The sequence below is a fragment of the Salvia splendens genome, chromosome 3 (genome assembly GCF_004379255.2).
Source record: "Salvia splendens isolate huo1 chromosome 3, SspV2, whole genome shotgun sequence".
Taxonomy (NCBI): Eukaryota; Viridiplantae; Streptophyta; class Magnoliopsida; order Lamiales; family Lamiaceae; genus Salvia; species Salvia splendens.
The window spans coordinates 2,590,271-2,605,318 of record NC_056034.1 but is presented as its reverse complement, the minus strand read 5'-3'; the positions used below and the strand labels follow the sequence as shown (position 1 = coordinate 2,605,318).

The 15,048-nt window shown below is 37.3% G+C and overlaps 3 protein-coding genes across 3 annotated transcripts; 2 read left to right on the top strand and 1 right to left on the bottom strand.

The window, feature by feature from the left end:
* The first annotated feature begins 478 nt into the window (after positions 1-478).
* On the top strand, positions 479-1,603 carry LOC121794330 (putative germin-like protein 2-1). The gene is made up of 2 exons (XM_042192449.1): positions 479-735; positions 965-1,603. Exons 1-2 carry the CDS (start codon positions 618-620, stop codon positions 1,507-1,509), a joined length of 663 nt encoding a protein of 220 aa, XP_042048383.1. The 5' UTR covers positions 479-617; the 3' UTR covers positions 1,510-1,603.
* A 57-nt stretch (positions 1,604-1,660) lies between these two features.
* Positions 1,661-2,610, bottom strand: LOC121794331 (putative germin-like protein 2-1). Its single transcript, XM_042192450.1, has 2 exons — positions 2,496-2,610; positions 1,661-2,357 (listed from the first exon to the last, which is right to left on the bottom strand). Exons 1-2 carry the CDS (start codon positions 2,608-2,610, stop codon positions 1,822-1,824), a joined length of 651 nt encoding a protein of 216 aa, XP_042048384.1. The 3' UTR covers positions 1,661-1,821.
* A 1,628-nt stretch (positions 2,611-4,238) lies between these two features.
* LOC121794332 (putative germin-like protein 2-1) lies at positions 4,239-10,933 on the top strand. Its single transcript, XM_042192451.1, has 2 exons — positions 4,239-4,353; positions 10,398-10,933. The coding sequence occupies exons 1-2, from the start codon at positions 4,239-4,241 to the stop codon at positions 10,931-10,933; spliced, it is 651 nt and encodes a 216-aa protein (XP_042048385.1).
* The last annotated feature ends 4,115 nt before the right edge of the window (positions 10,934-15,048 follow it).

The following is a 15,048-nucleotide window of genomic DNA, read 5'->3' as shown; positions in this document are numbered from 1 at the left end:
TATATATCGATAAAATAATTTTAAATATTTCATACAAATCTTATGACGTTAGAATCAATTGCTAGGCTTCCAATGATAGTGATCCAATTTTTAGTTACAATCCCAATATGAGTATATCACTGTGGAGATCAAATTCAGGCCTCCAAAGGTGGAGCTCAGCCATGCGGCCACTTCAATATCATATCAATCCATTTCGTTTGTTTTAGTTGTCATTTTTTACACTATTTTTATTCTTTAAACATTTGTTTATTATTCTTTTAGTACTTTGTTTTCTGGTGTTTCTCCTTTATTCTGTTTTTTTTACTTGTTTCTATCCACCAGAATAGTCAACAAGTGATGTAATTCCATTTTGTTTGTGCATGTATGATAATGGAGGAATATATGTGGTACACAAAAAACTCTATACTATATGCATATATATACACTCAAAAGGAGATTAAGACAATACTACAACATTCCAATGAGAATAAAAAGCTAGTAGATTTCATGTTTATATCTTATGCTCCACCAACCGAATTAAAAAAAACACATAAAATTTGTATGTGATTGACCATTCTTTGGTTAAAAAAATCCTACTATAAAATAGGGTGCTACAATATACAATATGTAAACTAAAAATGAGTTTCAAAATCATCATATTTAGCACTTTGTCCCTAAATTTGTTGTGCGTCTTCACCTTGGCCTTCGATCCACGTCCCCTGCAAGATTTCTGCGTTGCAGATCAGACAAGCTCAGGTACTGCCTTCATTCCATTACAAGATCAATGATATTATTTTTTCTATTTTTCCATAATTCCGTTATATAATTATAAGTAATCAATTTCATTTTTAATAGAAAGCAATCCTGAGTATTTCCCTCTTCTATTTTATTCTTTCTTTGTTTTTCTATTTTATTACTGTTATCTCTTACTTTATTAAGAAGCTCGTGCCGAAAAGAAATTAATCTCTTGTGTAATTATAAACAGCAAGATTAAGTGGCGCGCGAGCATGCAAGGACCCCGCCACGGTGGAAGCAGATGACTTCTTCTTTAGAGGAGGACTTCATCTGGCTGGAAACACGTCAAACCCGACGGGGTCTTCCTCCACCACCGTGGCGGTGGACCAGATCCCGGGGCTCAACACAATGGGGTTAATATTAGTGCGCGTGGACTTGCGGCGGAATGGCTTTTTTCCGCCGCACATCCACCCGAGGGCCACTGAGCTGGTGACGGTTCTAGAAGGTTCCATGGAGATCGGGTTCGTTACCTCCCACCCCGGTTCCAACAAGCATTTCAGCAAAGTTGTTAGAAAAGGCGACGTGTTCGTTGTCCCCGTCGGGCTTGTCCATTACGCGCGTAATGTCGGCAAAGGGAACGCCGCCGCCTTGGTGGCCTTCAATAGCCAGCGTCCGGGCTTCATCTTCGTTCCAAGCGGCGTTTTTGGGACCACGCCGCCGATTGATGCTGGTTTTCTTGCTGGTGCGTTTATGCTGGATCAGAAAATCGTCCAAGATCTTCAGAAAAAGTTTTAGAAGTTTGATTTTACTATTCTGTTCGTCTCATAATTTTTGTATATGAACTACTTCACGTGGTTTTAATTAAATTATGAGCATTTTGTTTTTCTTATCGATAAAATTGGAACATTTACAATCATAATTTGCTGAGGAATTAGAGTAGAATCGAAATTTCATTTAGTCTCACGTTTGCATACTACATCAAGACAATCAAAGAAACTGAAACAAAACAGAAGCCACGCGCAGAGAAAACTAAGTAATTAAACATGAAAGCACACAAAATAATATTGGGAGCAAATAACAGAGGATCTTGTTTGCTGATTTGGATTCCTAGAATTTGGTCTGGAGCCAATCTACAACAGTCTTGTCCACCTGGAAGGCCTTGGCAAGAATATCACTACTAATATCGGGGTTGGACCCGAAAACAGCGTTGGCAATGGTGATAACTCCGGGATTCTGGCTACTCAAAGCAGCTATGGCAACCGCATTTCCTGTTCCAACGTTGCGCTGGAAGTGAATGAGCCCGACTGGAAACACAAAAACATCACCTTTGTAGAGTGTTTTGGTGATGAGGGTGTTGTCAGGATTGGAGGTCACAAAGCCCACTTGGAGGGATCCTTCGATCACGGTCAAGATCTCAGTGGCTCTCGGGTGTGTGTGTGGTGGATTGATCCCCCATGGCGCGTAGTCAACACGCGCCATTGAGATTCCCAGGGTGTTGAGCCCTGGCAACTGGGCTACAGACACCGGGGTCACCCTCGACCCGTTAGGATTGGAGGTGTTCCCGGGCATATGCAGCCCACTGAAGGAGAAATCGTTTGCAACTACTGAAGCAGGGCTTTTGCAAGCTTGCCCATTCACTCTTGCTGAAACTCAAAGTCAAAACAAGCCAACATGAATTACTAGAAGGAGTACTACATTTAATTGTAAGCTACTAAAATTTAACATTATCATTTCTATATACACATTCCATTATGCCAATGAAATGGAAGGGATGATCACACCTGAGCTAGTAGGATCTGCGACACAGAAATCCTGCAACGGGCTTGGCTCGAAGGCGAGAGCAACAAAGGCCAAACATAGGGCGATTGAGCTAAACAAGAGGATGTTCATTGCCATGATCAGTCTAACTCAAGATCAATTTTCACTTCAAAATTTCAGAAGGGGATGTGTTTAGTGGTGAAAGCTAATTACAGAAGCTCTGAATTTATAGAATTCCCATGCAAATATGCAATATTCAATTCGATTATACACTTGTCTTTACTGTTGAACAGTACCTGTGAAAGCCGACTTCTTAATCTTACATGGGAAATGTTACCAAAATTATAGCTTGTGTTTAGAATTAAATGTTTGTATATGTGCAATTATATATAATTAACATGGTGGCCTAATCCATATTTTTATATGATCCCCGTCCATCAGTTGAATCATTCAAAATTGTGCTTAATATTACATACTGCTAATTCCTGAATGAGAGCCATGTGTCAAGATTAAGATTTTGATCATGTAATGTAAAATTTGGTGTTTATTTAATCGGAGAGCATTTGAATACTAGCTTATAGAAAACCAAAAAGAAAATAGATTTTTTCTTAACTTTCGTAATATTTTTTACATAAAACCATTCTATCATAAGCAAAAACATGCAAGATTTTAATTTTCTTCAAGCATTGGTATCTCAGTCCACAATTCAATCATCATGTTATCACGTTCCTCAAATAGTCAAGCATCATATTTATGGAGGAAATATCTTCAATTCCCATCTATTGTCCCTTTGGTAATTCGTTTATTTATGATAAAAGATAATTTGTTTCATATGCCTTCTCACTTTGATTGTTTTGTAGTGAAATCGGGTCCAGCTCCCTTTCATATTATATATAACAGCAAAATTATATTTACATGGAAAAAGGAGTGTGCTCGAGACCAAACCAGTCTTAAATGCTTAACGCCGAATAACATCATTATATGATAACTCAGAGTTCATTATAATATACTAATAACATACTTATAAATGAACTTCAGATTTTTAAATTACTCAGATGGACGTTATTGTTTTTAAATCTTTGAATTCCCTCTAATGAACTATAAATAAAGTTGTAATGAACTCGGCGTTATTTAATAATGATGTATTTGGCGTTTAGCGTTAAAACTAGTTCGGTACTATATAATACAATCTGATGTAAAAAAACATTATGTACATTTATTTAATTATTTATATCGTGAGTTTTAATCAGCCACACGATCTTATTGTCAAGCTCAATTTCGATTTTATTTTTTGATATATCGAAATTTATGCTGTCAATTTATAATCAATTCGTTATTGGGTCTTTTGATTCCTAAACAAATTCAGCTTATATCATTAATTTCGGAATTATGTGTTTGACAAGTCAAACTTCGCTAATGATTCTTGATTCCCTTCGGTCCAAGAACTAAGAATTAGGAAATTAGCCAACAATTTGTCCACAGTTCTGAGATTAATAATCTAACGATATCTTAATGTTTGAACCTTTTTTCAATCATGATCATTTCAAATCCTTATCCATTCTCATATAGTATTACATTAAAAACGTAGAACAATATTAATATTTCTAAAGACGGCAACGACGTGGTTTAGAAACAACAAAGTTAGTGCATGAAGAATGCCTATATACTTTGGTTATCAACTCAATATTCAATAACAAGCAAAAGCTCGATCCATAATTCTTTTTCCTACTCTCAATATTGTCATTTCTTCCAAATAAAAATTCAGCATGTCGACTTGGTTTCTCTTGTTGAGCACCATTGCTCATTGTATCCTCTGCGCCGTCTTCGCCTTCGAGCCAAGTCCGTTACAAGATTTTTGTGTCGCTGATTCCACAAGCTCGGGTAATTTGATGATATTTTGACTTAATATACTGTATGATTTTTTTTTCAATAAGCAAAGAGGAAAATTGTCTTATGGTTACTAACTACATACAGTGGCGAAGCCACGTTGGGACCAGGGGGGCCCTGGTCCCCGATAATTGTAACCCCTGGTCCCCCATCAATTTTACAATTATCTATATATAGTATACGTAAATCAAATATTATATGTGAAGCCAATGGCGCAGTTGGTATGAAACCTTGTCACCATTGTTGTGAAGGTGTGTCCTTGCAGTTCACTGATTCAGTCAAGTGACAGAGCCGTTGAAGCTCGGGGCAGGGATCAAGGAGGAAGCTCGGCTTTGAGCTAGAACTAGCCGAGAAGGGAGTTCGGTTTTGAGCCGAGAAGGGAGTGCGGTCTTGAGCTCGGTTTGAGCTGCCGAACTGGAACTAGCAGGGAGCTCGGTTTGAGCTGCCGAGCTGAAACTAGCCGTTGGTGTTTAGCGGTTGTAACTGTTTTTGGAAACAAATTAGTTAGTTTGTTTTTCTTCTTGACTCCCATATATACTTACAGCTCGATTGTAATCAGAGAGAGAGAGAGACGCAGAACACAGATTACGCACACAATTGGAAGAGAATTCTTGCACTAGCTAGCGTTTGCTTAGAGTGATAGATTGTGAGTGTGAAGTTCTTGTATTGAGAGTTCCATCAATAAAATTCCGGTCATCTTCTCCGTGGACGTAGGTGATTCATCACCGAACCACGTTACACCTTTGTGTGTTTTATTTTTCGATCGTGTGCGTGTGAGATCGGCGGCAACTCGACCCCAACAAGTGGCGCCGTCTGTGGGAAGACTTCCACGATTTGCCGATTGATTGGTTTCTGGGTGAGTTCGTGTCTAGAGTTTCCGTTGTATAAGCTGATCTTGGCGATTGCCCACCGCTCGTTTTGAGAAATGTCTACAGCCAAGTTCGAGGTGGAAAAGTTCACCGGGAGAAACGATTTTGGGCTGTGGAGACTGAAGATGAAGGCCATCTTGATGCAGCAAGGCCTATGGGATATCTTGAAGAATGAAGGTGACGCTAAAGAAGGCAAACCTGATACTGATGACAAGGAGAAGCAAAGGCTTCAAGATATGCAGTATAAGGCTTATAGCACCCTGATCTTGAACCTCACGGACAGGGTGCTAAGGGAAGTTTCCAAGGAGGAGACGGCTGCAGGAGTATGGGGGAAACTTGAGTCATTGTATATGACCAAGTCTCTGGCGAACCGGTTACATTTGAAGCAAAGGCTTCTTGCTTTCAAGTTTTCGGATGGAAAGAGCATTTCTGAACAGCTTGAGGAGTTTGGGAAATGCATAGATGATCTTGAGAATATCGATGAGGTCATTAAAGATGAAGATAAGGCATTGATGTTGCTCAATTCCCTGCCTAAAAGTTATGAGCACTTCAAGGATGCAGTGCTTCTTGGAAGAGAAACCAAGGTCACCTATGAAGAGATTCATTCTGCATTGAAGATGAAGGAATCTCAGAAGGCTGATAACAAACAAACTGATCCAGTAGCTGAGAGTCTGCATGTGAAAAATAATCAGAATAAAAGGGGTTCCAAGAAGAAGTTCCAGAAGAAGGAAGAAGGTGGAGTATGGAAGGAGAAGAGAAGCTGTCACTACTGTAAGAAACCGGGCCATTTAAAGAAGCATTGCTTTGCTTGGAAGAAGAAACAAGAGCGAGAAAAGGCTGGGAACATAGAGACTGCTGATCTGGCTCAGGATGTTGAAGATAATGAAGCTTTGAATATCCACTCAGGGGCCAAGATTGAGGAATGCTGGATCATGGATTCAGGTTGCTCCTTCCACATTTGCTCACACAAATCTTGGTTCCAAGAATTATCAGCTTGGGAAGGATCAGTGATGCTAGGAAATGATCAAGTGTGCAATGTCAAGGGCATTGGGAACATCAGATTGAGGATGAAGGATGGGAGTATGAAGACTCTCACAGAAGTCAGATTCATTCCTCAAATCAAGAGAAATTTAATATCTCTTGGAATGCTAGAGTCAAAAGGGTGCAGATTCAACTCTGGTGATGGGATCCTCACAGTAACAAAAGGCACCAGAATTGTGATGGAGGCTCAGAGAAAGAACAGCCTATACTATTTGCTGGGTGAAACCGTGGTTGATGCTGTGAATCTTGCCCAGACAGAAGACCTGTATCTATGGCATGCCAGGCTTGGACATGTGGGTGAGAAAGGCATAAGAGAGCTGGCTAAACGAGGAGTGATGAAGTTAAGTGCATCAGACAGCCTAAAGAAATGTGAATCTTGCATTCTAGGAAAGGCAAAGAAGCTGCCATTTTCTGGTGGGAAACACACTTCATCAGCCCCATTTGTGTATGCCCACAGTGACTTGTGGGGGCCATCCCAAACTGAATCCATAGGTGGAGGCAAGTATTTCATCTCCATCATAGATGATTACTCAAGAAAAGTGTGGATTTACATTCTAAGAGAGAAGTCCCAAGCTTTTGAAAAATTTAGAGAATGGCATGCTAGATATGAGAATGAAAAGGGCTCAGTGCTTAAATATCTAAGGACTGATAATGGCATGGAGTTTCTGTCTGCGGAGTTTGATAGTTTCTGTAAAGTGAAAGGGATAAGAAGGCATAGGACCGTGCCAAGAAATCCTCAACAGAACGGGCTGGCAGAAAGAATGAATAGGACATTGCTAGAAAGGGTGAGGTGCATGCTATTCTACTCTGGAATGCCAAAGAGATTCTGGGCAGAGGCTGTCTCTACTGCAGCTAATCTGATCAATAAGTGTCCATCATCTGCTATATCCAATGAAACCCCAGATCAAAGATGGTATGGAAGCCTAGGTGACTACTCAGCCTTGAAGGTGTTTGGGTGTGCTGCTTATGCACACATTAAGCAGAGTAAATTGGAGCCAAGGGCAAAGAAATGTGTGTTGTTGGGATACCAAGATGGGGTGAAAGGATACAGATTGTGGAATTTGGATAGAGAAGGCAGAAATATCATTGTGAGCAGAGATGTGACATTCAATGAAGAGGAGATGCCATTTAAAGATGATGGGAAGCCCTCTGGTGGTGGCAGTAGCTCTGATATGCAAAACCTTGAGTTTGGTGGAGAATCTGCTGGAACAGACACTGATGAGGATGTTGTGATCACAGAAAATCAAGAAGAAGGTGGAGCAACTAGTTCTCAACATACTCAGAACACAGGTGAGCAGGAGTCACCAGTGCAGCAAGCTGCTGCAGCTCAAGGGGCCAGAAGAAATCCAAGAAGAAATGCAGGCCTACCTAGCAGATTCTCAGATTATGACATGAGCTTCTTTGCTCTATGTGTAGCAGAAGTACTCATGTTTTCAGAACCCTCAACCTATGAAGAAACCATGAGTTGCAAGGAAAGTCAGAAATGGATCAAGGCCATGGAAGAAGAAATAGAGTCCTTGCTGAGAAATGGGACTTGGATTTTGGTGACTGATCCAGGGACTCAGAAGCTGATCAGTTGCAAATGGCTGTTTAAGAAGAAAGTAGAGGTGGGGGAAGTTGAAAGTATACGGTTTAAGGCAAGGCTGGTTGCTAGAGGATTCACACAAGTAGAGGGTATTGACTACACAGAGGTGTTCTCTCCAGTGGTGAAGCACACTTCTATTCGGATCTTATTGGCCATGACTGCTCATTTCAACTGGGAGCTGCATCAACTTGATGTGAAGACAGCATTTTTGCATGGAGATCTAGAGGAGACGATCTATATGATGCAGCCTAAGGGTTTTGAGAAGCCGGGAGAAGAAAAGAAAGTTTGCCTGTTAAAGAAAAGCCTATATGGGCTCAAGCAAAGCAGCCGGCAGTGGAACAAGAAGTTTCATGAGCAGATGGAATTGATGGCATTTGAGAGATCCAGTTTTGATAGCTGCGTGTATGTCAAGAGAAGTGGAAATCTAATACTGGCCTATCTACTGCTGTATGTGGATGATATTCTGCTGGCAGGATCAAGCAAGAGTGAGCTGCTGTCTGTGAAGGATGAGTTGAAGCAGAGATTTGATATGAAAGATCTTGGGGAAGCCAAGAGAATCTTGGGTATGGATATTGTCAGGAACAGAAAAAGGAAAGAACTGAAATTGGTTCAGGCTGATTATATCAGAAAGGTGGTAGAAAAATACCAGGTAAAGAGTGAAAAGTCAGTATCCACTCCATTGGCTAGCTGCTTCAAACTCAGTAAAGAACAGATGCCAAAGACAGCTGAAGATAGAGAGGAGATGAGCAGGATACCCTATGCAAATATAGTGGGAAGTGTGATGTACTTGATGATATGTACAAGGCCGGATGTGGCTCATGCCATAAGCGTTGCAAGCAGATATATGGCTGATCCAGGTAGGGATCACTGGGCAGCACTAAAGTGGATTCTGAAATACCTGAAAGGGTCTGTCATGGTTGGCTTGAAGTTTGGTGGTGGAGTTTGGTCTGAGGAGAGGGAAGTCCTAGAAGGATTCTGTGACTCGGATTATGCGGCTAACTTAGACAACAGAAAGTCTCAGAGTGGTTACATCTTCACACTATATGGCACAGCAATTAGCTGGAAATCAAATTTGCAGTCTGTGGTTGCACTGTCCACAACCGAAGCTGAGTATATTTCTCTGACTGAGGCTGCAAAGGAAGGGAAATGGTTGCAAGGAATCTTGGAAGATTTAGGAATGAAGCTGGGAGCAGTGAAGATTAACTGTGACAGCAACTCGGCTATATGTTTAGCAAAACATCAAATGTTCCATGAGAGGTCCAAGCACATTGATGTGAGGAGGAACTTCATTAGAGATGAAATTCAGGATGGAAGGATTGATGTGGTAAAGGTTCCTACTGAAGAAAATGCATCAGATATGTTGACAAAATCTCTACCGGCTTCAAAGTTCAAGCATTGTTTGAAGTTGGTTGAGGTTGTGGAGTGCTGAGGTATGAAACAGGTTTTGAGAAGGGAATTTAGATGTTGATGGAGACTTGCAAGGACAAGGTGGAGATTTGTGAAGGTGTGTCCTTGCAGTTCACTGATTCAGTCAAGTGACAGAGCCGTTGAAGCTCGGGGCAGGGATCAAGGAGGAAGCTCGGCTTTGAGCTAGAACTAGCCGAGAAGGGAGTTCGGTTTTGAGCCGAGAAGGGAGTGCGGTCTTGAGCTCGGTTTGAGCTGCCGAACTGGAACTAGCAGGGAGCTCGGTTTGAGCTGCCGAGCTGAAACTAGCCGTTGGTGTTTAGCGGTTGTAACTGTTTTTGGAAACAAATTAGTTAGTTTGTTTTTCTTCTTGACTCCCATATATACTTACAGCTCGATTGTAATCAGAGAGAGAGAGAGACGCAGAACACAGATTACGCACACAATTGGAAGAGAATTCTTGCACTAGCTAGCGTTTGCTTAGAGTGATAGATTGTGAGTGTGAAGTTCTTGTATTGAGAGTTCCATCAATAAAATTCCGGTCATCTTCTCCGTGGACGTAGGTGATTCATCACCGAACCACGTTACACCTTTGTGTGTTTTATTTTTCGATCGTGTGCGTGTGAGATCGGCGTACAATGTCCAGAGTTTGATTCCCTAAAGAAAAAAGTTTTGAACTTTTTCTATTTATGCAGGATAATGTCAATTTTATATTTCTTTGCTTTCTATTTTTTACTACATAATTTCTATTTGTTCTCTTTTACATCATTATTTATATTCATTTTAATTCTTTGTCATTTCGTAATTGCTTTTTTCCATCATTATACTCATAATTAAAAAAATTTAAAGATATAATTATTGTATTCTATTTGTTATAATTTAAGTTTGGTTAATATTTTTTATGGAGATATTTAAACATTATAAAAAATTCGTTTCCATCCATTATACTTACGTAAAAATTAAAAATATCAAATAATCGAGCTTTTGACGTTATGAACATCAAAAAAATCCTATAACTATTAACTTTAATTTGGGCCCCATCATAAAAATTTTGGCTTCGCCACTGACTACATATGATTAAATTAGTAGTTATTGATCATATATGCTCATCAATTACATGTATTATCATAAAGTTTTAGCAAGAGTGAATGGGCAAGCATGCAAGAGCCCATCATCAGTTGGAGCTGCGGACTTCTCCTTCAGTGGACTCCACATTCCCGGAAACACCTCAAACCTTAACGGCTCGAGAGTGACCCCAGTCAGTGTGGCCCAATTGCCTGGGCTCAACACCCTTGGCATCTCCATGGTGCGTATTGACTATGCACCGTGGGGAATAAACCCTCCCCACACTCACCCAAGAGCTACCGAGATCTTGACTGTCATTGAGGGTTCGCTTCAAGTAGGGTTTGTGACCTCGAATCCCGAGAATAGGCTCATCACGAAGACCCTACAGAAATGGGATGTTTTTGTTTTTCCGATTGGACTGATTCACTTCCAGCGTAATGTGGGGACTACAAATGCAGTTGCCATAGCTGCATTGAGCAGCCAGAACCCCGGGGTGGTCACCATTGCTAATGCGGTTTTCGGGTCCAAGCCTGACATTAGTAGCGATATTCTCACCAAGGCCTTCCAGATTGAGCCTAGCCTTATGCACAACTTGCAAGCTAAATTTTAGATAGTATAATTGACTGCATGTGTTTCCCTTTCACTTTTATAGTTTTATGTAATCTACACCTTATTTTCGCTATTCATGTTGATGATTACACTATTTTAATTATGTGGGCTAATTATGTTAACATGTCAAAATTTTAGTATTTCCTTCGTCCTATAAAAGTATGCATTCTTATTAGAGCACAAGTTTTATATAGTAATCAAACTGCACAACTTCCAAAAATATAGTTGTATACACTCATATTTATACACGCACACCTGGTACGCTAGTGTACATTAAATTCACTCCAACAATGGTGCAGCATTCCTACTGCACACTCGTAACAAAATAAAATAATCCCACCATCACTTACATATTTATAATATTATTTTATTTTGTTGTGAGTATTAGAGTGGGAATGGTGCACCATTGTTGGAGTAGGAGATCCGCTTCGAATTAAATTCAAGTTTTAGCTAATTTAATTTGATGGTACAGTATATAATTTAGTTGAAATGATGTGTGGAAATAGAAAGACATAAATTATGGAAAACACTATATTCCAGAAGGTACGCCCAATATTCTGTGTCTTGATTTCGGCATTATTTGTAATAAATGATTAAATGGTAGTATAATGATTTTGGTGTAGACATGGCGTAGAACCGTTGAAGGGACTTCGACATCAAACGCCATAAACGCCTAATTACCACTACAATTATCTATTTCAGCACCTACTAACCAAATTACTTTTTTTCGTTTAAATTAAGTGGTAAAGTAGTAGAGTATTTTTTATATATTTTTTTTTTGTAAATTTAGCTCTCTTGTCATTCATTCTCCTATAGTCCTATTGGTTGGAAGAACAATGTAGACTTTCAAAATTTATACTACCACATTCAATTCATATTTATGGTAGTGTGGTAGTATAAATTTATACTACCACATTCAATGTAGAACAATGTGGGCTCTGGGCTATGAAGGGAAGCCCATGGCTACAATGGGCCAGAATTGGACCTAAGACATTTTCAGCATCATATATTCTTGTCATCTAAAAACATAAACCAAAAATAGGTGTGGTTGTGTACTAAAGAAACCAAGAATTTGCAGTAATTATGAAAGGGACGTAAGTGTTGGATTATCATAATATGAAGCATGAAAAAATTGAACTATATTTCACGTTTTGTGTTGCTTTTGCACTTTAATTTTTCCTATCCCTTTTAAATCAGCCTGTCATTACTATATTAGTCTTCACACATGTGACCCAAGTTCACTTTTTCATGTTGCATTTTGTAACTTCTTATAGTATATTCGTGTTATTTATTTGCAAAATATAATACTAGTAGTTTATCTTCCTCATTTTCATTGTCTTGATATGTACTACTTTCTATGCTCATAGTGAGCGAGCTCCCTATCAATATCATAGTATAGGAACAAAAATTACACTCCTATTATTTATTTATATTGAAAAAACGTTAGTAAGCATTTAATTATTATTGAGCTTTGGAGTATTTCATTTGAGTATGGGATGAGATTGTGCAGGATAGGATAGGATAGGATTTGGTCACGAGTTGTATGTGTTTAGAAAACTACAGTTGTATATGGATTGACATACTTCATTTTCAAACTCTTTGTTTTTAAAGTTCCCAAAAAATGAAAAAGCGTGCGGGAAAAAAGCATGGGAAATTGGATTACTGGATTTGTTAAGTCAACTCGGATTAACTACCTGGCTAAATATTAAAAGAACTTTTAGCAAACTATTTTGTGGAATGAATCAACTTTTTTCTTATGTGCGGAAAACATCATCATGCTCTCAAGTCTAGTAGCTAACTCATCTATTTTAGAGTTATATAATGAAATGACATAAAATTAATCTTATTACTATCATATTTTCTATTTATTTATCATGATATTAATTTAGGTGATTAAATATAATTAAGCTCTTAAAATGCACGTCTTCTATGCATTCTTTGCTCCGTCGACCATGCGCTCCACGAACACTAGAGACATGCTCTTTTTTTTTGGAAAATAGAGTGCATGAATATTATATATATAATATATATAATGGCGTAAATTTGATGGATTGTATATAATGTACACGCTAAGTAACTTGGTTTTTTGGGTATCTTTATGACTTTTTAGTGTATTTTTTATGTGAAATGTCCCAAAGTGCAAATATTTGAATTTAATATATTTAACTAGTAGTTGCTCTATCATTTTAATTTATAAGTAATATGCCTACTCCTTCATCCTTTAAAAATAGCAAGTATTTCTATTTTGGTACGTTCCTTAAAATTATACTACGATTTTAAATTGAACAACATATTATCCCTACACATCATTTTATTTAGAACTATCATTAGAATTAACAATTAAATATTTATGTACATCAATATCCACTAACACTACATAAATAAATACTATTAATAATGTGAACTACATAATCCCCTGACACTACTTCTTTAACTTTTTTTTTTATTTTTCTGAATTTATCAATTGCACGTTAAACCTTCTACAGTTTCAAAGCTGTTATTTTTAAGGGACATAGGATCGGACTTCGATCCTATTGTTTAATCTCAAAATGTCATAAGTTTCTTGCCAACACAACCAAAGAAGCACCTGTATTCACATGGATAAGCGACTTTCTTACCATATTTACCTCCGACAAATAATTAAGATATGAACATTTGAATTTGTCTTTTTTTGCCTTCCAACTACAATGTTCATCATACTTCATGTTATGCACTAAATACTCATAATATGATCATTTGTATTTTTGTAATTAGAAAAAATGGTTAAAAATGTCAAAATAGTCGTGGCGGCCGTGGATCTTTGTCAGCAATCAGCATTGACTTTAAAGATAACAGAAAATGTTAATAAATGACCCACTTTCAACCAACAAACTATAATGTTTTTATTTTATTTTTCATATCAAATGTAAAATATAAACTATCGATGCAAGTTTCAAATACTCCAGACAAAAGTTGACTTTAAAAGTTTTTATTCCACTTGTGTTTTTATTTTCCTTCTTTTGTTATAACATCGGGATGGAATTAGTTTATGTTGTTTGATTTGATCAAACGTGTTCGGTCTTAATGGAATTGGTTTTATAAATATTGTTTGATTTGATAGTTTTATCCGTTATTTAATTTCAGAATAATGTATGATTAGATAGTCTTAATTTACAAGTCATGATCTTCCTCCAAAGATAAAAAATAATTTCGATTTCAGTTTAATTTTTTGTAATCGAACACTTTCTCGGAAGACTTGTGAATCGAATGAAGTCAAACAACTCATATCAAACGCTTCCATATCTAACTCTTCGATGAAATTATAAAATTCACTTTAGTAAAACAATTGAGCTATTAATTGAATTTTCAAGATACTCTCATTAAATAGTAGTATATAATATTGATCTTGAAAATCACACAAGAATATATTTTGTAAGTGATTGCATGTAAAATAATATTAAAAAGATACTAATGACATGCAATTAACAAGATCCAAAATAAGGTCAATGAAGCCTATTCAAAGTGATCAAGCTGGAGTATCGAAATTTCTTCATAGTAAAGACGTTAAGGTTCGATTTCCACTTAAATGTAAGTATAGTTTTTTCCAATTTAATTGGATACAATTCGGTCTTTATACTAGAAGTTTTTTATTATTGCATTGTAAAAAAAATCCAATATGTGTTCATATATAACATGATATATGTGTATTTTTGTAATATTTGTTCTTTTCATAACATAATATATCTTGTTTTCTTTGTATAATATGTCTAAGAAGATGATAATGTGCATATATTTAGACCATTTTTAATGGTACATTAAAATCTAAAATATTACTCCAAAATTAATTTCATTTTTGGTTTTTGAGTAAAATTTTTAGGTTTACACTAAAATAAAATTAAAATTTTTTAAAAAAATTATGAATAAAAAGGTATATAATATATGATTGGAGTAAATGTGACATCTCATTTACACTGAACTCAATATGAGTTTAGTATGGATATGAATTTCGCAAAGAATTCCAGTAAAACAACTGTAATTTTAGATTATTATTTTTGGGAACGATGATCAATGACCATAGTAATATACCGCTTGTATATATCTGCAGTTCCACTTATCAACCATAATCTATTTGCCGAG